The following is a 22015-nucleotide window of genomic DNA, read 5'->3' as shown; positions in this document are numbered from 1 at the left end:
GTTATGCCCTTCCAACGTATGAACAGTCTACTTTCTGCCCAGTCTAACTTAATCCCTCACTTTATAGTCAAAGTGAATGCAGGGGCCTTCCCTGGTGGTGCAGCGGGTTGAGAGTCCGCCTGCCGATGCAGGGGACATGGGTTTGTGCCCCGGTCCGGGAGGATCCCACGTGCCGCGGAGCGGCTGGGCCCGTGAGCCATGGCCGCTGAGCCTGCGTGTCCGGAGCCTGTGCTCCACAACGGGAGAGGCCACAACGGGAGAGGCCACAACGGTAAGAGGCCTGTGTACCACAAAAAAAAAAAAAAACACTGAATGCAGGGCTAGGCCCATGGTAAATGAAGAACGTCTCCCCGGCGGTCCTTCGAGACTCACTGGGGAGATGAAATAGGCTCATACCAAGCAGTGATCCAGATTGCCGAAAGGTAGAGATCATCACTGGAGACTGGCTGGAGAAGTGGGGGAGGGCTTCCTAGAGGAGGAAGAACCTATGATAGCCTTGCTGGAGAGGGTGAGCTGAATTTTATTGCATGGCATTAGGAGCCAGGTGCACTCATATACTTTCTCTTGTTTTTATTTCTTGCACCTGTGAGGCAGGCAATATTATCTGCATTTTATAGCTGAGAAAACTCAGACTTGGAGAAGTGTAATGATTGACTTAAGACCACATGGCTTTATACGTATTACAGGCAGCATTTAATTTGAGGACCCTCTAACATCAAAACTCATCTTACTCTTTCTTCTGCTTCAGGCTCTGCCTTTTCCAGGGTACGGAAGTGTATAAAGGACTGGTGGGGTTTGGAAGTGTGGGGAAGAGGCACTCCAGGCTGGCAAAGGAGCAGGGTGAGAACATACCCAGTGAGTCTGGGGAGCTGTGAGGAGGCTGGTCTGGTTGGATCTCAGGGATTCAGAGGGAACAATGGGAACCAAAGCTGGAAGAGTGAGGGCTGTAACTTATCAGGCCGAGCATTCAGACTTGATGGGTAAGCAGTGAGTGAGTGAATTCTGGGGTGAAGGATACAGAGCTGGTGTCTTGAAGACCTATCTTGATGGGACAGGGGAAGGTTGTTCACCCGCTATAATGGTTCTCAAGGAGAAGCATGTGGCCACGTGAGATGGACCCCATCCCCTCCTCCAGCCCCACCCCCAGATCTCCCTGGGTAGGGGAGGACAGCCAGCAGGCAACAGCTTGTCTCCGAGGGCCACTGAGTGTTGCCTCCATCCGGGTCACCTTCCACGTCAACTCTGCCAACACTGGGCTTATCCTCAGCTGTACTTCCCACATCCTAGATGGCTCATCAGGCCCTAAGCACCCCCTCAGTCCCCAACGGTTCCCCTTCTCCATGCCTTTGCACAGTTTTCTGTCCAAACAAGGTGTCCTCTTCCCTCCCCAGCAGACTCCTATTTATCTGTCAAGATCTAGTTCAATTGCTTATTTTTTTTTTCCTGCAACCTTTGTGACTCAGAGGCAGGATTCGATTCCTCCACTGGACCCTGGCCGTCCCTTCCACCTCTCTACACTGCCATTGTCTGTTCTCACTGTGTGAGTTTTAGGTGCATGGGGAGGATTTACGATGCAGGTCCTTGAGTTGCTCCTTCTGGTGGGCAGACTAGACAGGGCCAAGGTAGGAGGGGGCAAGTGATCTAGACCTGCCTCCCCAAATACCGAGGGGTGCAGGCCCATTTGAGCTGGACTCTGAAGGGCTTGGCTGGCATGCAGGCAGGGTGGGGAGCAGTGTCCAGTAAGGAAGCACACTGCAGTTGGGAGCGTGGCCGGGGCACTGGATGGCCATGGGGCAGGATGGGGACAGACTCTGCTTTGGCCACTGATTAAGGGGCAGGTTGAGGGGGCTGGTGCTGGGGCATTTCAAAAGGCAGTGTTTAGGACTCAGAGCTGCTGAGAGGCAGTATGTAGGAGTTTGAGGGTTGAAGGTGCTGCCTGGTGTTGGGATTGCTAAGGCCAAAGACAGATTATGCAGGACCAAAAAGGAAGCCTGGGTAAAGCAGCTGCCCCCCCACCCCAGGCACATCATGACAGTATCAATACACACCTCGCTTGTGGCCAAGTCCTGTTTATTTTAGAAGGATAAACAGCAGAACTAGGAAGGAGTGATGAGAACAAGACCCCAGTCCCCTTGACAGGGCCAGATCCAGCACAGGCTCTGTCTGTGTGTGGGATCAAGGCTGACCCAGCAGCCTCGACCAGCCTTTTTCTGTGAGGACAGGGTGTGTGGACAACCTGGGCAGAGGTGAATCTTCCAGGGGGTGGGGGTGGAGGAAGTTGTCTCCGAGTCCCTTTGAACACAGTGAAAAAGACCACAGGGCCCAAACACCCTTGGCCAAGAGCACCCCAAGCTGCCTCTGTCTGTGCCTGGGACAAAGCCACATTCTGGAGGGGAAACTATGGTGCCCTCTGGTCACCAGGAAGGCCCCAGGTGTTCAAGAACAACATGCAGTGAGGCCTTCTGGCCAGCAAGCACCTGCTTCCCCAGCCCCAGTCATCTCTGCAGAGTCTTGCACTAAAGGCAGCAAGACGTCCCGGGCTCTTATACATACTGTTTCTTGGAAGCAGAGCTGCTGGGGCGACTGGGGGATTTCCGGCCACTCTGGGGGGGCGGGTCCAGGAAGAGGGGGGGTCTGGAAGAAGCCAGCCTCTCCTCCGTAGTCAGGTTGGCCCAGTTCTGCTCACTGGACGAGAGCCCATTGTACGTGGGGCATGGCGGGGATGAGGGCCCCTCACCCATGGGGAGGTAGAAGAAGACCTGGTCAGCATAAGGCTCCGAGGAGGTGCCCTGGGCTGGGGGCGTGTCCTGGCTCTGCCGGGCCCTCATCCCCCGGTTGAGGCAGCGGCACAGCAGGTACGCCAGCTCCAGCAGGTTGAGCACCAGGGAGATGAGTCCAACCACCAGCATGAAGATAATGAAGATAGTCTTCTCCGTGGGGCGTGAGACAAAGCAGTCTACGAGGTAGGGGCAGGGAGAGCGCTGGCACACGAACACAGGCTCCATGGTCCAGCCATAGAGACGCCACTGGCCGTACAGGAAGCCTGCCTCCAGCACACTCTTGCAGAGCACGCTGGCCACATAGGTGCCCATCAGCGCCCCACGGATCCGCAGGTGACCGTCCTCCGCCACCGAGATCTTGGCCATCTGTCGCTCTATGGCTGCCAGTGCCCGCTCCACGCGTGGGTCCTTGGCCGGCAGTGCCCGCAGCTCCCCTTCTTTCTGCCGCAGCCGCTCCTCGCGCCGAGACAGGTAAATGACATGGCCCAGGTAGACCAGGGTGGGCGTGCTGACGAAGAGGAACTGCAGCACCCAGTAGCGGATGTGGGAGATGGGGAAGGCCTGGTCGTAGCAGACGTTGGTGCAGCCTGGCTGGGCCGTGTTACACTCGAAATCCGACTGCTCGTCGCCCCACACTGACTCGCCAGCCAGGCCCAGGATGAGGATGCGGAAGATGAAAAGGACCGTCAGCCAGATCTTGCCCACCACGGTCGAGTGCTCCTGGACCTGGTCCAGCAGCTTCTCAAGGAAGCCCCAGTCGCCCATGGCTCCTGGGCCTCCGTCTGCAGGGAGACAGAGGACACTGTCAGCATCCTTCTCAGCTGTCCTAGCAACAAGCCTGCAGGGAGGCCGGCCACACCCATTTTACCTACAGGGAAACTGAGCTCCAGGAGGGGAAGGGACTGGGAAGGGACTCATACCCAGATCTTTGGATGATGACTGCTAAGCTCTGGCAAGGGTACAGCTAGGGTCCCTGTCTAGTCACATCTGTGTCCCTCTTGTTCCCAGCTGCAGTCCCAGGGTGACCACAGCCGAAGGAGGTCTGGATCAAGGTGAGGCTCCTGAGCCTAAGGGAATAGAGAATTTGAGGAACTTATCCAAGGTCACAAAGCTGTGCCTTGCCCCTCCTCCCTTTTGCCCAGGACAGGCTGTCCCCCCCCAGCCAGTGGGGGAGTGGGTGGTGGTGGTGATATCTTCAGCTTCTCAGGGGGCCGAAAGCCTCAGGTCCCCACTCCCCACCCCACCAGCTCTCACCCAGCTGGCCTCACTCTAACCTCTGAGTTTATGGTGGGGTGGGTGAAGGCATGCTAGACACTCAAGGCAGCATCCTGCATTAGCTCCACCTGTCAGCGATACTGACCACCTGCCGCTCAAGTACCGACACTTGATCCTGTCCCCTTTCTCCATCCCCTCCCCCTGCCAAAGCTGTCGCTGCCAAATTCTAGACTCTTGAAAGGAATTGTCATGGCAGGGTGGAGGCACAGGCCACAAAGTTCCCAGAACACCACGGGGAGAGTGGGGGGAGGAAGGTAGGGGAAAGGGGCAGGGGTGGTGCTTCTCCCCAGCAGCAAAGCTGTTTAGAGCCAGGCTCTGGCACCAGGCCTGGGTTCAAATCCTGACTCTTCTACAAACTGGGACCTTGGATAAGTGACGACCTCTGAGCACTCCTCTCCTGTAAAATGGAAATGATACTATTCCTACTAACAAGGGTTCTAAGGATGCGACCGAAGGAGGCAGGAGCCTGGCTTAGCGCAGAGGCTGGCCCAGCAGGCTGGGTGAGCGCGGCCGCGGTGGGTCCCCCAGCAGCCACCCTCAGCCCCTGGCACGTGGCAACCTGTCCCTGCCCGCTCGTCAGCTGGCAGGTGGCGCCCCAGCCCAACTCACCGCCTGCCTGCCGGCGGCCCAGGTGGCAGTGGGGACGCGCGTCGGCCGGAGCGGCGCCCGTGGGAGCCCTGCCTGCTGGACGGCGCCTGGCGGCGGGGGCGCCTTAAATAGCACGCGGGGCGGGGTGGGGTCAGGAAGCGGCGGGAGGGCGGCGGGAGCTGTTCCGAGCCGAGCGGGGGCGGGACGGGAGGTGCAGGCTCCCTGAAACCACACTCAAGGAAGGGGCCCGGGAGGTGGCGCTGGGGGTCGAAAGGGAAGAGGATGAGAAACCGCTGCTTTCCATGTCTGCCCTCCGAGGTCTTCAGGCCGACAGACTCTCCCAGCCTCAGCTTCCTTGGCTGTGGAACAGGTTCTCGCGGAGGGGGTTTCGGGGTTGTGAGTTTCCCAGGGTGGCTACATTTGAAAGGATTGCAGCCAGAACTTTCTGATCTCAGGCAACTGGCCTGAGAGGCTGTGAGAGATGGGCGGGTGGGGATGAGGGTGAGGGGGCCTCTAGGGAAGGACATCTCCTTGACCCCTTGGTGAGAAGGGAGAAGACCCCTCATTTGTGGGGTGGCCACGGGGTGCCCCCCGCAGTGCCCCCCCCCCCCGGGACAAAGCCACATTCTGGAGGGGAAACTGTGGTGCCCTGCGGTCACCAGGAAAGCCACACTGGGTAATCAAGACTCGTTAGGGCATGGGGAACCACACTGGGAGAGAGGGGTTCTAATCTGCCCTCCCTGGCGTCTGTGGTGGAGCTGGGGTCTCTACCCAGCCCCTGTTCTTGCAGAATTCTCAAACATCCCCACTCCTGGGCAGGCTACACAATCAGAGGGCACTAAGAAGTGCCCGTGGACCACGTGAGACTGGGGAGGGGATGGCTGGCGGGGACTCTCCCGACCTTTAGCTTGGATCCCGTTCTCATGCCTCTAAATACGGGGTGGGGGGAGACATCCCAAGGAATTAGGGGTGGGCAGAGCCTGCCATTGCTCATTCAGGCATCATCCTGTGTGTGAACACTCGTGTGCTGCAGGCACTGTATGTGGAGCTGGGGACTTCACCACAAACCAGCCAGATGTGGTCTCTGGCCTGGGGCTCCCACTGGCTGGAGCAGAAGGCAGGAGCTGAGCGTATCAGCCCTGGGGTTAGAGCAGATGCACAGAGTTCTCCTGAGAACTACCAGACTCAGAGGGACTTGGTTAGGAGCGTTTCCTGGAGGAGCCTGCGCTAGCCACGGTGATGGACACAATCAACAATCTATAGCAGGAATAGAAAAGAGTTCTATTTGGGCCACACTGAGGATTCTTGTCCAGGAGCCAGCCTCTCAGAACTCTGAGGAACTGCTCTGGAGAAGCGTGGTTTTCAGCACAGTTTATATCTCGTCAGAACAAAGAACATCAGACAAGTCAGGGATACATTCCTTCAAGGTTTCAAGAAAAGCAAAACCCAGAAAACCCCAAACCCCCAAAAAGCACAGCTCAGCAGCGCACAGTGAGTCAGTACGGCCTTGGCACCTGGGAAGGGAGTCATCATCGGAGGAGTAGCGGCACGGGCGTCCCAGGAAGGGAGGCATGTTGTGATCTTTATTTTTAACATGAACGTTCTTTACTTCTGGTCAATGCACCCTTTTCTTTAATAATTAAAGCAGATGAACAACGTAGGTTTGATAGGTCACAAACAGGCTGTTTTAGTTAGCATAAAATTCGAATTAACTCATGTACAAGCCAGAATGATTTTCCCATACTGCAATATGTGAAACTTGCTTTCGTCAGCCAGATGGGGGCTGGGGGGAGAGCATTCGAGGCAGAAGAACAGCGTGAGCAAAGGCCCAAGGACTGGGGGCCGCGACGTCCCGAGGCTTCACCGGCCTTGGTGGGAGAGGCAGTAGGGCCTAGAAGTTGAGACTTTTCTGTTTATCTCTGTGCCCTTAGGCACGTTGCTTAAACCCCTGTGCCTCAGTTTTTTCCTCTATAGATTGGGGAGGTAATAGTTTCTACTGTATCGGGCTGATGGGAAATCCAATCAAAGCACATAGCATAATATTAGTACACAGGAAGTTTTCCAATGGATGGTGGCTAAAAACGTAACAAACATTTTTGTGACAAAAAGGGTCAGTGGGTTGGTCTTGGTGGGAGCAGAAAGGGCTGAAAGGGAGGGAGCTGGGGTCAGAATGTTGGTGAAGGATAGGGCAGCTAAGGAAAGGGAATGTGGCAGGTGGGGTCCAAGGCCTGGGGCCGGTGTCAGAAAGGCCTGTGTTCCTCCACAACAGGATTCAATCTTTGGATTCCTGGTGCCCCAGGGTGGGTGCCCCAGGCTCCTGCCTTCAGCCCTCGCAGGAGGACCTCTGGGGCAGCAAGTGTGGTGGGCTCAGCCCAGACCTCAACTTCAGGAGGCTGAGCTAGCTTCCCCTTCCAGGACTGTCCCTCAGGGCCATGATGAGCTGAGCCTCCTGGATTTCCAAAGCTGACGAGGAGCCCACGAAATTCTGACCCCTGAGGGCATGAGAACCGAGGTCCCTGGAGGCGGGTTCTCACCACACCCCCACTACAGCTTCTGCTCCCAGAGTTCCTCTCCTGTGGCTGGGCCCAGGCCCTCCCAAAGCCTTTGTGATCCCAGCTACTGGGAAGGAGGGAGGAGCTGCCCTCACCCTCACCCCTTCCTTAGGGGCTCTGGAGGTTAGAGTTTGAATGATCCCTCCCCTTCCTGGAAAGGATGAGCCAGGGTCGGCCAAGACAATCCCACAGCCTGGCCATTCCACCTGGGAGACATCCTTAGACCCCCACACCTCCCTCTGTTCCCACTGTTTAGGCCTGTTCCCACTGTTTAGGTGACCCTGTTTAGGCCACCATCTCAGTGGCCTCCCAACTGGTCTCCTGGCTTCCAGCCCAGCCCCACCCTTCCCCAGAAATCAGACCACACGCTGCCCTGCTTAGAACCCTTCTGTGGCTCTCCTTTGCCTCCTGGCCTCAAGCACCTCTCCAGCCTCCTCCCTCTTCCCCTTTCACTCAGTGATCCAGCCGTACTTGACTCTGGCCTTTGTCCGTGCTGTCCCCTCTGGCTGGGGCACCCTCACATGCTCAGCCCTACAGTCGTTCAGGACTTTGCTCCACGTCCCTTCCCCCAGAAGTCCCCTTGCTGGCCTCCTCTGGATTAGATGAGCCTTTACGTTCTCAGCGGCTCACCTACTGCCCCTGGGTGCGCTGTTTAGTCGTGTTACATTTATTCACAATGTTGTGCGACAGATCTCCAGAGCATTTTCATCTTGCAAAACTGAAACTCTATACACATGAAACCATCCCCATTTCCCTTCTCCCCATCCAGGGTGCACTGTTTACTTGTCTTTACCCCCTCCCCTATTAGTCTGTGAGCCCCTTGAGGGCAGGCAGCTGAGTCCTGTTTACATGCCCAGCACCTAGCAGGGCCCCAGGCTCATATACGAATTTATGAATTCAACAAATTATTTACTGAGCGCTGAGCACTGCCTGGTGCTGCTGTCCTAGACACTGGAGATCAACCAGGAACCAGCGATAACAAAACTCCCTGTCTTGTGGGCTTTACATTCTAGCCAGAGGGAGACAGACAAAATATAGAATGTGTTAGCTGGTGATACCTGTTAGGTGGAGAGTAAAGCAGGAAAGGAGGATGAGGGCGCAGGAGGTGGTGGTTTCATTTTTGAAGAGAAGAAGGGAGAAATTCTCATGAAGCAGCTGACCTTTGATGCAGGCCCTGAAGGAAGGGAGGGACCCCTGTGGCTCTCAGGAGGAAAGCACATTCCAGGCAGAGGGAGAGAGAGTGCAAAGGCCCTGAGGCAGAAATATGCCTGGTGTTTCCTGCCTGAGGGAGAGCAAGGAGGTCAGCGTGACTGAGTGAGGTCAGCAAGGAGAAGAGATGAGGGTTCAGAAAGGCAACAGGTGGGGCAGGTCTTGGAGGCCCCTAAAGGCCAGTGTGAGATGCCTTTGGAGGTTTGGGGCAGAGGAGTGACATGGCCTGATTCAGGTTTTATGGCATCACCCTGGCTGCTGTGCTGGGAATAGACTGTGGGAGTGGGTGGTGGATGCAGATCTCCCCCTTCAACGGAGGACTCGCTGCCCAGCTGTGCGGAGTCTGGCCAGCTGACAGTCTCCAGGTCTGCTTCAGCTGTGCAGGTGGCCAGGCTCTGCTTGGGGTGGCCCCAGGCAATGGCTGAGCCAAGCGTGGTCAAGGGCCCAGCCATTTCCATCCAATGTGACCATCTTTGTGTAACGGACACAGAGCTCCCACGAACGGGTCTTGTCACTCGGTCCTGCTTCCTCCCCTTTCCATTCACAGGTGTTCCTCCCCAGCAGGCCCTTTGCACCCCTCTCTTTTGCAGCATCTGCTTCCCAGAGTTGGAGCAGGAAGCAGGGAGATTATTGCAGTGAGCCAGGTGATAGATGATGCAGGTGTCTCAGCTCGGACTGCTGTAAAAATACTACAGACTGGGTGGCTTAAACAACAGAACTTTATTTCTCATAGTCCTGGAGGCTGGAAGTCCAAGATCAGGGTGCCAGCCTGGTTGGGTTCTTGGTGAAGGCCCTTTTCCTGGTTTATATCGGGCTGTCTTCTGAGTATGTTTTCACATGGCAGAGAGAGAAAGACCATCCCCCTCGTGTCTCTTCTCATAAGAGCACAAATCCATCCTCATGAGCCCACTTCCCAAAGGCCCCAGCTTTTAATAACATCACACTGGAAGTTAGCGTTTCAACATATGAATTTTGGGGGAGACACAAACATTTAGTCCCTACCAAGGGGCTTGGATCAGGGTGATGAATACAAAATAATCTATTTGCCTTGGGCTGCAGGGTGGCTGTCGCATCATGAAGTAGATGTGGACTCGAAAGTGTGTATATGAAATCTAAATCGTAATCATAAGCACTATCGAAGGAAGCTTGCAGTGACTCCTCACGTGGTTGGGGGAAGAGGAGGTAGAGGTGTGTACCCTCATAAGAGAAGACCAGGGGACATGAGATGTGTGCTGGGGACTCTCCATGGTGAACAGTAGCTCAATACATGCTGGATGGAAAGCGTGAGCGGCACTGCTGGGGACAGCTCTCAGGCCAAATGTGGGATGCTTAGAGCTGGAATATTCCCTCATCTGGGGTCCTGGCCCGCAGCTTGGAGAAGCGGGACCAGGACTGGAGGCTCAGTCCCTGCTGGGATAGCTGATGTTGTTCTCTGGTTGCTCTGACCTCAAAGCCATCCTTATCCAGGCAGTGGGAACCATCCTGGAAGGTGCTGGAATGCAAGACAGCAAATAGGTAGCGATCAGCCCTCCCTGGGACCTTGGCAACCATCCACTCCAAGCTGGGACTGACACACCAGATGGCCTGGGCAGCAGGCAGAGACTTTCCTAAGCATGGTTGTGCATGGATATTTACTGGATATGTTAGCGCTGAACTAACATGTTATGACACTGTCTCCTTTTATCTCTGCAACAATCCTAGGAGTGGATACTGTCCTGAGTGCTGGGCTGAATATGTTCCTTTTGCCCCTCAGATCTGCTCTGTGCGCTGGGAGGCTGACCCGTACTGACCGTCTCAATAGGCTTCTGTGCCCTCTGGTTTCTGGTTGTGTTGGGTCAGTGGGAGCCACTGGCAGGTGGGTAGGAGGTGGTAGAGTGAAGTCATGGTACTTACTTGATTGCTGCGGTTGGATGCCTCCTTGCAGCCTTTGTGTGGCAACCCGTCCATTGCTACCCTGGTACTAGCCCCAGGGTACCTTTTATGGGTTTCCTTCAGCATGCCTATACCTTCAAAAACAGTCCCTCAAGGAGACTCTTTGAAGTTCCTTGGTTTGAATGTGCCATCTGTTTCCTGTTGAGACCCTGACCGATAAAATTCCCATTGTATTGATGACAAGACTGAGGTTCTGAAAGCCTGTCCAAGGTGCAGCATGGTGAAGCTGTGGTCATGAAGTGGTTAAGCTATGATTTAACCTGGGAGGTGAGTGTCAGCCCGGCCCGGGCCCTTTAAACTTGGCTGGCTTATCCACCACAGTAACGACCACACGTGAGAGCAAAGGTGAACCCCAGCCTGTCCTGTTGACGCAATGACCCGTCCTTTCCCTGCCTGCACTGGCTCTTGGCTCACTGCCTCCTGGCCTTGGCTTTGATAGTTACTAAATGTTCCTCTGCGTGAGTATAGTCTTGCACCCCCTTTTGCTTTCCATCCTGTCCTGGCTTGGATGTTGGTGTTCCTGAAATTTCAGGTCATCACACAGTGCTGGGAGTGGGGCTGGGATCCACCTGGGGTTGGTTAGTGCAGGAGATGAGTGTGTCTCTGTCTCCCCCAGGCTCTGAGCTCCTTGGGCTCAGGTCCTGTTCCCCTGTGCAGTCCTCATGTCTGCCAGGGGCCTGGGGTGGAGAAAATGCTCAGGGAAAGTGGAAGGAGCTGGATAGCGCTTGGGTGAGGCTGGGGCTTCATGCCTTTAGAGGAGCCTGTTGTGAGCATACAGGAGTGACAGTATGAATAACAGGGATTTTGTGTACACAGGGTGGGGTGCACGTTGTGGATGGCAGTGACTGGGTTACAAAGGAGGAAGGAGTGTGGTTTGTCTGCAACCAGAGGGCTGTGACTGTGTGCTCAGGGCAGGGCCTCACTATGAAGGGCTAGCGCTGCTGTTAGAGGGAGCACAGCGCCCTCTTGTGACCACATCTACAATCACAGCATGTATATGTGTAGGTTCCGCCCCAGATCCCTCCTGGGTCAACCCCAGCCCCAGCCTAAATTCAGCTCAAGCCATGGAGCTCTCTCCCCTTCTGAGGGGCTACCTTCTCTGCCCTCAGGGTCTTGTGGGTGGGAGTGTGGGAGAAAAGAAGAGAGTCAACCTGTATAAAAGACAGCCTTTATTGATTTCAAAGAAATTGCCTCGGGGATGTTCCTATCAGCACATCCACCTCAAGTCCCTGAGAGTAGGGTCTGAAAGGCTGGCAACAGACTGAGTACACTTGTGGGAGGAAGATGGGAGCAAAGCTGCCTGAGGGTGGAGGAATAAGATGGGGGGGCGGGTTCCCAAAGGGCAGTGGTGACCCAGAGGATCTCTGGGTGTCTCAAGCCGGGGTTGGTGTCACCAGAGCTTACCCCTCCTCTTCCCAGGCTCACTCGCAGCCTCCAGACCTCCACTGCTGGGAGGATACTTCCTTTCCATCCCAGGAATCTGGGTGCTTCTCCCGAAGGAATGAAGATTCCCTTTGGTCTGGTACATCTCACCAGACCCAGGGCAAGCATCTTTCCTCTTGTGGCCTCCAGGCCTCTGCAGCTGCTTTTGTGTGCTAGGAAGCACTTCTCACCTCTCTTAAACATTCCTCCCTCAGGGAAGCCTCTCCCCATCATCCCCTCCTGGCTTAGGTGAAGCCCAGCGGAGTCCTCTAAGTGTCCCCTTGCAGGCAGTAGTTAATTTGCTTGTCTTTCTCCCAGGAGGGCTGCCAGTGGGCCTGTGGTGTGACCTATACCAGACGGACAGCACAGTGCCCAGCGCTCAAAACAATCTACTAAAGGTGAAACTGAATAGTGTAGTGAATTCAGAGTGGGGTCCCCCAGCCCCGGGAGGACCCCTCCACCGGCACAATACCTCCCTGCCTGTCCCCACGGGCAGCCCAGGATCGCTCCCCAGCCCGTGGTCAGATGGGGGTCATGTTGGGTGCCGAAGCACGTAGCTTGTCGTCGCTGGAATCCGGGCCCAACTCCCCGGCCTCCACCAGCTTGTGGTGGCAGCGGCAGGTGGAGGCCTGGCTGGCGGAGGACGGGGGGCCGCGGCCCCGGAGGCCGCTCTTTCTGGGAAGGCTTCGCACGACCCTGTGGAAGATGAGGTAGCAGATCTCGCAGAAGGTGAGCACGATGCAGACGGCGGAGGCGCCCACCATGAAGTAGGTGAAGAGCTTCTTCTCGGTGGGCCGGGCGATGTAGCAGTCCACGATGTTGGGGCAGGGGGCCACGTTGGCGCACTGGACCAGGCGGGGCATGCTGAAGCCGTACCAGAGAGTGTGCAGCAAGTAGAGGAAGAGGAATTCGATGAGGAGCTTGAAGATGAGGCTGAACAGGTAGGTCCACCAGAGGCCACCGTGCTTCTTGCCCGCGTTGTCGTACAGCTTGGCACACTGGTCGCCGTGTTTCTCGCGGTGCCGCCTCTCCCGCTCCTCGCGGTAGGCCACGTGCAGGATGACCAGCAGCGACGGGCACGTGACGAAGATGAGCTGCAGGGCCCAGAGGCGGATGTTGGAGATGGGGAAGAACTCGTCGTAGCAGACGTTGGTGCAGCCTGGCTGCTTAGTGTTGCAGTCAAAGTCCTTCTGCTCGTCCCCCCACACGCGCTCTGCAGCCACCACGTACACCAGCACGCGGAAGACGAACACCACCGACAGCCAGATGCGTCCGAAGGCTGTGGAGTACTTGTTCACCCCGCTCAGTAGGGCCTGGAGCGTCTTCCAGTCCATGGTGCCTGGTGGGGGCGCTGTGGGCCGTGCCCGCCTGACAGGATGGGAAAACCGGTCTGACAACGGGTAGATGACATTTACAGAGCATTTACTATGTGCCAGGCGCTGTTCTGAGTTCTCTATGTGGATGGATTCGTTTGATCATCCCAACGACCCTATGAGATCAGGACTGTTATTCTTCCTAAGCTACAGAGAGGAAACGGGCACAGAGAGGCTAAGTAACCTGCCCAAAGTCACAGAGCTATATGCCGGAAGGAAGGGAATGTGCATTTGCTGATAATAACAGTTATTATTTATTGAGCATTTACAACGAGCCAGGCAAGGAGCTAAATACTTTATGTGCTGGATCTCATTTAATCCTTATAAGGACCTTGGGAGGTAGACACTATTATGCTTCTCATTGACAGATGAAGAAACTGATAATCAAATGAGAAAAGGATTGCAAAGCACTCAGTACACAGTAAGTGCTCAATAAATGCTGGCTATCCATTGTGAAATCTGGAGCGGTCAAGTCACTCATTTAAAACTAGAATTGGGGCTTCCCTGGTGGCGCAGTGGTTGAGAGTCCACCTGCCGATGCAGGGGACACGGGTTCGTGCCCCAATCCGGGAAGATCCCACATGCTGCAGAGTGGCTGGGCCTGTGAGCCATGGCCGCTGAGCCTGCGCGTCCGGAGCCTGTGCTCCGCAACAGGAGAGGCCACAACAGTAAGAGGCCCGTGTACCGCAAAAAAAAAAAAAAAAAATTAAAACTAGAATTGAATTCAAGGCTGGGCTGTCCACCGCCTGCTCTCCATTTCTCTGCTGGATGCCTGCCCCAGACCAGCTTCTCAAAACTTACCTCGTTGATGCCTCGCTATCATCCTGTGAAGTTGGGGTGATGAACCCCAGATAAGAAACTGGAGCTTGGAGAGGGGAAATAATCTCCCCAAGGTCCCACAGGCAGTGGGTGGTGAAGTTGGGAGACCAGTTCAGGTTGCAGGGGGAGGCACATGGAGAGGGTAATGGTCTGGTTCCTGGGGACACCAGATCCAGGAAAAATCTAGGGACACCCTCCTTCCCTGTGCCAGGACCTGAGGGAGCCCCAGACACACCAGCAATCCGGGATGCCGGAGCTTTGTGGTGGGGAGTCATGCTTTGTTCAGGTCCCCAGATCACACATCCTCCTCCTAGTCCTGGAATGACTCAGAGGGTGTGGACAGGTGGGTCTGCCTGAGTGCACCTAGTGTCTACATGCTGCAAAGGGTGTTGGGAGCATGTGCCTCTCCGTGTGTACGTGTGGGCTTGTGTGCACATGTGAGTGCTCCTGGAGCCGCTCTGTGACTCTGAGCATGCATGCTGACTGAGGGTCCACCCCTGCATCACCACTTCTCACCCCTCCACCACCACCCCCTGCTCCAAATCACCATCACCCTTGCTGGTATTATTACCAAAGCTTCCTGGCTGGCCTTCAAGTGTCTGCTCCTATGCCCGCAGAGTCCATTAAATTGAATCATGTCACGCCCTTGTTTAAAACTTTCTACTAGCTTCCACTACACTGAGAATAAAACCCCAGTTTCTACATTCTTGCCCTACTCCCCTACACTCTCCACCTGCCTCTCTGCTCAGGCCGCAATGGGGGCCTCTGGGGCTTTGTAATTATTCCTGCTGCCTAGAATGCTCTTCCTCCAGAAACTTGCATGGCTGCATCCTTCTCATTACTGAGGCCTCTGCTAAAACATCCTCTTCTTAGAGGCCACCCTAGATTACCCTGGACCTGGAAGCCCCTGCCCTCCCAGTCACTCTGCTCCTGTCCCCTTTATTTTCTCCCCGGAATTTAATTACCAGTGGGAATTAAAGTATTTGTTTAATCCTCTACCTCTCTGAATTTTCATGAACTTCTGTTTCACAAGGGTGCTTATTTTATATGCACTGGCAGCAGCATACAGTAACATACTTAGAATAAAAAAAAAAGTGTCTGCCTCAACTCAGCTCCTTCTAAGACCTGTCCTTTGGGGAGTGGGATGTGTATTGAGCGTGGAGTCACATCTGGATTCAAGCCTCAGCTCTACCCCTTCTACCTGGGTGACTTCCAATTTCTCCTAATCTCTTTGACCTTCCTTCCTTATCTCTAAAGAGAAATAATTCCTACTTTCTTGAGCTGTGGTAAGAGTAGTAAAAGGCCATTCCTTCCCCAGCGTGGCACTCACCTGGCGAGAGTTCAAGAAGACTGGAGTGGAGGTTGGAACCCTGTCTGCCAGCCCCGGAGGAGAAGGGCCCTGACAGGTGCTTCCACCTGAGCCTTCTCAGGGCGGCCCACCTGGGGGCTGCCCCCTCCTGGGCCCCCACCTTCCACCTTCCAGTCCTGTCTGCCCAGTCCTGTCAAACACACCCTAGGGACGCGACTCACCGGCAAAGAATTTCCCTCCAAGCCCAGGCTCGGGACTGGTGGAGCCGGATCTGGCCCCCCATGCGGCCCCCCAGCAGCAGCTCCCAGCTATCCGCTTTTCCCCTGCCCCGGGACCAAGGCGCGCCCAGCTTTCACCGCCACTCCACAGTGCCGGCCGGCCCCCTCCTCGGGGCAGAACTCCCCTCCCCTCTCCACCCCCCACCCCAGCCTTCACCAGCACCAAGTTTCCGTCCATTCCAGGCAGCTTGGGAGCCTGCCGATGGGGGAGGGGGTTGTCCGGGAACCTTCAGCAGCTGGAGCCCCCTCCCCGCCCAGAACCGAGGGGTGAGAAGGCAGGTGGGGAGTGGGGTGGGTCTAGTTCCCTCGACCTCCTCCCATCCCCTCACCTGCCAGTCTCAGCCTGGCCCGAAGGCAGGATCAAGCCCCCGCCCCGCCCCGCCCGGGGTCGCCGGGGAGCGCTCAGCGGCCGTGGGCGCGGGGTGGGGAGGCGCCCCGCACTCACCAGCAGCGGCGCGGCCAGCGGGGGGCCGGGACCCCGCGTCCTCGAGGCCCGCAGCGGAGGCGAGCGGGACCGGAGCCGCGTCTCTGCAGTGGCGGCGAGGCGCGTGGCGGCAGGCAACGCCGGGGGCGGCGTGGAGGAGGGAGGGTCAGGGGAGGAGCTCTGGAGCCGCCCGCCGCAGAGGGTCGGGTTTTAGTCCAGACACTGTCACTCGTTCCCCCGGCAACCTTCTCCCGGGCTTGACGCCCGTCTGAGCCTGGGCTTCTTCTTCATGTGTGAAACGGGGGCATCTGTGGCCCTGGGCAGGGCTGTGGCAAAGGGTCCGATGAGATTCGGAGCATGAAGGGCTCTAACCTGGTTAAGTGTCAAGTGGTCCCCGGACGGACTGCAATCAGGACTAGCCCACGTACGTTACCACGGGTACTGTGTCCGCGCCCTGCGGGTCACTGTCCCCGCCTGGCGCTTGGTCTCGACCACTCCCGGAGGCTGCCCTCCCTGCGTAGGTGCGTGGCTCAGGCTCCGCGTCCTGGAATGCGTGGCTCAGGCTCACTTTGGAGAAGTGGGGGGCAGGTTGGGGGGCAGACCCTGTGCCCGCAGCAGGAAGGGGCACTGCGCCTGGAAAGGAGATGGGGGGATCCTTCGTCCAGGGGTGAGGGCCGGATGGGGAGAGGCCGTTGCCTGGAGTTACTGCAGGGGGCAAATCCCATGTGCGGTGTGGGGCGGGAGTAAGAGAGAAGTGAAGGAGCGGAGGCTGCGCTTTAGACCTCCTGCGGAGGGAGGCGGGGCCTGCGGTTGGGCCGGGCTGGGCTGGGCTCTGAAGGCAAGGACGCTTTGTCTTATTTACTAGTGTGCCACGACTAGGAACGTAATGAGAGAGCCCCGGGGCCGCAGCCTGGTCGGGGAACCCCCAGGGTTTCCAGCCTCCCGGGGAGTCCTGGTGTCTTAGTCACCAAAGGGCCTGAGCACTCCCTGTCTGGACAGAGATGATGTTGCTAGCTGAAGGGTGATTATACGTGGCATCTTCCCAGGACTGTACTGGTTTATGCCTGTGGCCCTGGTGTAATTAACAGCATCCCCGTTTACTCTCAAAAGTAACTCCAAACTTGGAAAGATCAATTACACCATCACCCTACCTACTACTTCTGGTAGAAAACTAACACTGCATTGGGGGCTCAGAGACATCTTTGGTCCCTGCACTGTCCAGCAGGCTTTATTTCATCATCACAGTGCCAGATGAGGAAGGTACAATCCTTCTCACTTTTATGAGTGAGAAAGCCAGAGAGGTTGTGTGACTTGCCCTGGGTCACACAGATAATAAGGAGCAGAGCTGGCTCTGGAGGCCTCAGCCATGCTGAGTTTCTGGATAGGGCAAAGCCACAGGGCAGAGGCCATCTTTTACTTTGAAAATCATTGCTGAGACTGACCAGTGCTGGGGTGGGCCGGGTGCTTCTGTGCATGTGTCAGTGTGGGACTATGTGTGAGTATGATGGTGTCCTGTGGGGTGTCCATGACTGCCACCTGCACCTTACCTTCTCCGGCTCTGCTGCATTTCAGAGCAAAACCCGTTCCCCACTTCCTCACCTCCTAGTCAGCCTTCAACCCGTTGAACAATGTTTTCACCCAACCATGTAACTAAAGACAGCCCTATCAAGGGTGCTAAAAACGACAGTAATGTCTCTGTCCTCCTCCTGCACCTTCGGAAGTACCTGACACAGCTGACTGCTCCTTCCCTCTCAAAACACTTTCTTCTCTTGGCTTCCTTGACGCCCCACTCCTGGTTTCCTTGTACCTCGGAGGCCTCACATCCTGGTCTCAGCCTCTTCTCTCCTGGGTGAGCTCATCCAGTCCTCGGGTTTCCAGTACTATCCATTGGCTGCTGAGTCCCACATTTCTAGTGCTTCTCCCTGAACACCAGACTATGTATCAGGGCTGCCCACCTGACCACTCGGTTTCCAGTTACTGGTTTTTCCTTCCTGAGATCAACTGCGTATTCGACTCTGTAGGTATTTATTTTTCCATTTACCCTATGGAGGTGTGCTGTGTACATGGTTCTGTACTTGGCTACTTTCATGTCCTTTCACGTAACAAAATATAGGACATTTCCTCTATCAGTAGATATAGAGTTATCTCATTTTTTTTTTAATGCTTGAATAGTATTTCATTTTCCCCTTAGTAGATGGGGAGCTGTCTCTTAAAACAAACAAAAACAGCTGAATAGCATAGGTACTATAATATATTTAATCACTCCCATATTGATGAAAATTAAGGGTGTTTTCAATCTTGTATTTCTTTCTGTTGTAAACATCATTGCAAGAAATACACTTGGATAAGTATCACTGAACACATTTTTTTAAAATTGTATCTATAAGATATATTCTTAGAAGTGGAATTTTGGGGTTAAAGTATGCTCATTTAAAGTTTTGATAGATATTGCCAAATCCCCTCCATAGATGTATCAGTTTATGCTACCATCAGACATAAAGTGTGTGTTTCCCCATATTCTTGCCAATACAGAGCATTAGCAAACCTTATCTTTGCCAGTGGTATCTCATTATATTTTATTTTGCATTTCTTTTATTATGAGCGAGAATCAGCATATTTTCATACACTTAAGGGCCACTTGTGTTTCTTTTTCTGTGAACTGTCTTTTGCTTTTGCCCATTTTTCTGTTGGGTGGTTGCCTTTTTAAAATTATTGATTTCTTAGGGGCTCTTTACATATTAAAGAAATATACCCTGTGTCTATGATGCAAATAACAAGGATTTCACCCTCCCCTCCAAGTTTGACACTTGTATTTTGACTTTGCTTATGGGGGTTTTGCTTTGCAGAATTAAACATTTTTTTACGTAGTCAAGTGTATCAATCTTATCTTTTATGGCCTCTAGGATTGGTCTTAATTAGAAATGCCTTCCCCCCCTCTGACAACTGGAAAAAGTTTTTCTCCCATGGTTCCTTCTAGCTAAACTAGTGCTTTAATGATGTAAATCAGATCATGTCCCTCGCCTATTTTATCCTGGCACCCACTCTCCTGACATTGCCCTACAGAACCCCAAGTGACCTAGTCCTGCCTCACCTCCCATCACACGTCCCCTTGATCACTGCTCCCCAGTCACACTGGCCTGCTTTCTGTTCCACAAACAGCATGTTCAGTCCATGTTGTGTCCAGCCTTCTGGGCTTTGCATTTGCTGTTCCCTTTGCCTGGACTGCGCTTCAGCTGGCAGGTTCTTCCTCCTTATTCACGTCTCACCTTCCCACCGGGGTATTCCCTGGTCACCCCACCTGAAGAGACCTCACCCACTTCCTCAGCAGTCACTCTTCAGAACAGTATTTGAAATTATTTCCAGGAGAGTAGGGAGCTCACTGGTTGTAGACATCAGTTCCTATTTGTAAAGTAAAAGTTGGGCGCGCATAAGGTTGTGTGTGAGGACTGTCTGTTACCGTGTGGGGTTGGGTAGCTGGGGGTCGAGGGGGTAGCATGAGGCATAGGTGTGTATGGTTGGTGTGCGTGGTTGTGAACGTGCATGCTCGTGGAAGTGGCTGCTAGGGTTTTGTGAGGTTGTGTGCATGTCAGGCTGTGTGTGTGGTTGGGTGAATGTGCTCTGGTGACCAGGTGATTTGATTGCCCAGGTCCTAGTGAAACAGGAGGGAAGGGGGCAGGGCACAACATGTGAAAGGATGACATAGCCTGAGGCCATGACATAAACTGATTAGAACCAAATGGGTCCAAGATGGCGGACAAGTCTACTTACACTAGACCTCGAGCCTCAGGATATGCTCACTGTAACACGTCAGCACACTAAATGACACACCCACAGGCGCCATGACAGTTCCAAGGCCGACCATAAGGATCAAAAAGTAGGCGGTGGCCCAATTCCTGGAAATCCCCGCCCCTTCCTGAAATAGCTGGAATACTCCTCCCACTCAGCCTATGAAATCACCCACCCCTATAAAAACTGACAACCCCATACCCTGGTGCCTTTCTCCCTTTCTGAGATGGCCCACACTCTGTCTGTGGAGTGAGTTTCTCCCAAGGCTGCACCCCCCCCCCCCCCCCCCGCCTTCTGAGATGGCCCACACTCTGTGGAGTGTGTTTCTCTCAAAATAAATCCACTTCTTACCTATCACTTTGTCTCTCACTGAATTCTTTCTGCCATGAGACATCAAAAACCTGAGCTTCATTAAGTCCTGAAACCAGGTGTGTGATCTCAGTTGGAAGACTGTGGGTTTTGTCTGGGTTCGAGTCCCGGCACGTGGGTTCACGAGTCCCAGTCTGAGGTGCACGGTTTCCCTATCACTCCGACCTTGCCAGATGCCACCACTCATTCCTGACATCAGGCAGCGCCCCCAGCAGCCGGCCTTTGCTTTTTCTGGAGTGAGCTGGAAGAGTCCCCATTCCAGGAAGAGGCTCTGAGGACCCCCAGGCCCTGTTGGCCCACTCCGAGTTTCTGCTTCCTGAGCAGGCGAGTATGTGGGAGGCCATCTAGGCCATCCTCCCGCCTCAGGGCAGGGCTGTGTTGCACCAGGGCTTAGCAGCTGCCCCGGCCACCCCACTCCCCTCAGGGCCTGCACCTGCTCTCTGGGGCAGCAGGCCTGAAGCCTGCCACTGTGTTCTTCCTGCTCAGGCCTTGGCCCAGCTGGTCTTGCTGCCAGGCAAGAGCCCCTGTGTCTGAAACTCTGCCCAGGCCTCGGGCAAGGGCTTCCCTCTCCTGCTGGAATTTTCTTGTGTTTGTGTGTGTGTGTGTGTGCACACACGGCAGGGACCTGGGCCCTCTCCTGGGCCTGAAGGCCCTTTCTACCTTTGAGCACAGAGATGGGGCAGGCAGAATCCTCTGGAAAGCAGGTTGGCGGAAGCATGGGGCCTTTCCAGTCCTGCTGCAGTGTGTCTGGGGCTGTGGGTAGGAAGAGATGCCCCAGGATCTGGGCTAGAACGTTGCTTTCCTTCCAAGACATCCCAAGGGACCTGGAACTTCTGCCCAGCTCTATCCTCAGATAGAGGTAATCCAGGACTTTTCTGAGTTGAAGTCAGGATTCAGTCATTCTACATGTGTCCTGGGATCCCACCCTTTCTCACCGCCCCCAGACCTTACGCCATGTCATCACCCTTTTGCTCTTTAAAAAAATTGTTTTTTTTATTTTTAAAATTTATTTATTTATTTTTTGGCTGCATTGGGTCTTCGTTGCGGTGCGTGGACTTTCTCTAGTTGCGGCGAGTGGGGGCTACTCTTTGTTGCGGTGCGCGGGCTTCTCATTGCAGTGGCTTCTCTTTGTTGCGGAGCACAGGCTCTAGGCGCGCGGGCTCAGTAGTTGTGGCTCACGGGCTCTAGAGTGCAGGCTCAGTAGTTGTGGCACACGGGCTTAGTTGCTCCGCGGTATGTGGGATCTTCTCGGACCAGGTCTCGAACCCGTGTCCCCTGCATTGGCAGGTGGACTCCCAACCACTGGACCACCAGGGAAGTCCCACCCTTTTGCTCTTTACCGGGTCTTTCCCATGACAATAGATACTCTGGTATTTCTCTATCTTAACAAACAAAAGTCCCTTGACCCCACATCATCCAGCATCTGCCTCGTTTCTTTCCATTCCTTTATAGCAAAACTTCTCGGATGAGTTGTCTTGATTCCTCGCTTCCTTTTACTTTCTCTCTGGAACTCTAATCAGGCTTTTGCTCCATACAGTCCACCTACACCGCTCTTGCCAAGGTTCCCGCAGCTAAATCCCACAGTCAAGTTTCAACCCTTATCTTTCCCTGCACTCCCAGCAGCGTTTGGCGGCCAGCACACCACATCCCCTGACTTTTCACCTTCTTTTCTGGCCTTTCTTTCTAGGTCTCCTTTGCTGGTTCCCCCTGATCTCCCTGACCTCTAAATATTGGGGTGCCCGGGGGCTTAGTCCTAGGACTCCTTCTCTGTCCTCACTCACTCTCTTGGTAATGCCATCCCTCTCAGGGTTCAAAATATCAAAATTAGGCTGACAACTCCTAAATACTTATCTCCAGCCCAGACCTTTTACCTGAACTCCAGACCCCTGTATACAGCTG

The 22015-nt window shown here is 54.8% G+C and overlaps 2 protein-coding genes across 4 annotated transcripts; both read right to left on the bottom strand.

The window, feature by feature from the left end:
• Window positions 1-2061: 2061 nt before the first annotated feature.
• Window positions 2062-4737, bottom strand: GJA4 (gap junction protein alpha 4). Of its 2 annotated transcripts, XM_079922300.1 has the most exons (3): window positions 4665-4737; window positions 3701-3847; window positions 2062-3562 (listed from the first exon to the last, which is right to left on the bottom strand). In XM_079922300.1, exon 3 carries the CDS (start codon window positions 3543-3545, stop codon window positions 2544-2546), a length of 1002 nt encoding a protein of 333 aa, XP_079778426.1. In that variant the 5' UTR covers window positions 3546-3562; window positions 3701-3847; window positions 4665-4737; the 3' UTR covers window positions 2062-2543. The 2 variants fall into 2 exon arrangements, with proteins under 2 accessions (XP_079778426.1, XP_079778425.1); XM_079922299.1 differs by lacking the exon at window positions 3701-3847 and having other exon boundaries at window positions 4665-4731.
• Window positions 4738-11428: 6691 nt separating this feature from the next.
• Window positions 11429-16413, bottom strand: GJB3 (gap junction protein beta 3). 2 transcript variants are annotated; one of them, XM_079930408.1, is made up of 2 exons: window positions 16334-16413; window positions 11429-13126 (listed from the first exon to the last, which is right to left on the bottom strand). In XM_079930408.1, the coding sequence occupies exon 2, from the start codon at window positions 13090-13092 to the stop codon at window positions 12280-12282; it is 813 nt and encodes a 270-aa protein (XP_079786534.1). In that variant the 5' UTR covers window positions 13093-13126; window positions 16334-16413; the 3' UTR covers window positions 11429-12279. The 2 variants fall into 2 exon arrangements, with proteins under 2 accessions (XP_079786534.1, XP_079786533.1); XM_079930407.1 differs by lacking the exon at window positions 16334-16413 and adding an exon at window positions 15983-16097.
• Window positions 16414-22015: the final 5602 nt, after the last annotated feature.

This window comes from Stenella coeruleoalba (genome assembly GCF_951394435.1).
Source record: "Stenella coeruleoalba genome assembly, chromosome: 1".
NCBI lineage: Eukaryota > Metazoa > Chordata > Mammalia > Artiodactyla > Delphinidae > Stenella > Stenella coeruleoalba.
The sequence above is the reverse complement of the archived record's forward strand: the minus strand, read 5'-3'. Positions and strand labels throughout refer to the sequence as shown.

What these genes read in the sequence shown, in the direction of transcription:
- GJB3 (XM_079930408.1), bottom strand. Translation starts at nt 13,092, where the DNA reads ATGGACTGGAAGACGCTCCAGGCCCTACTGAGCGGGGTGAACAAGTAC.
- GJA4 (XM_079922300.1), bottom strand. Translation starts at nt 3,545, where the DNA reads ATGGGCGACTGGGGCTTCCTTGAGAAGCTGCTGGACCAGGTCCAGGAG.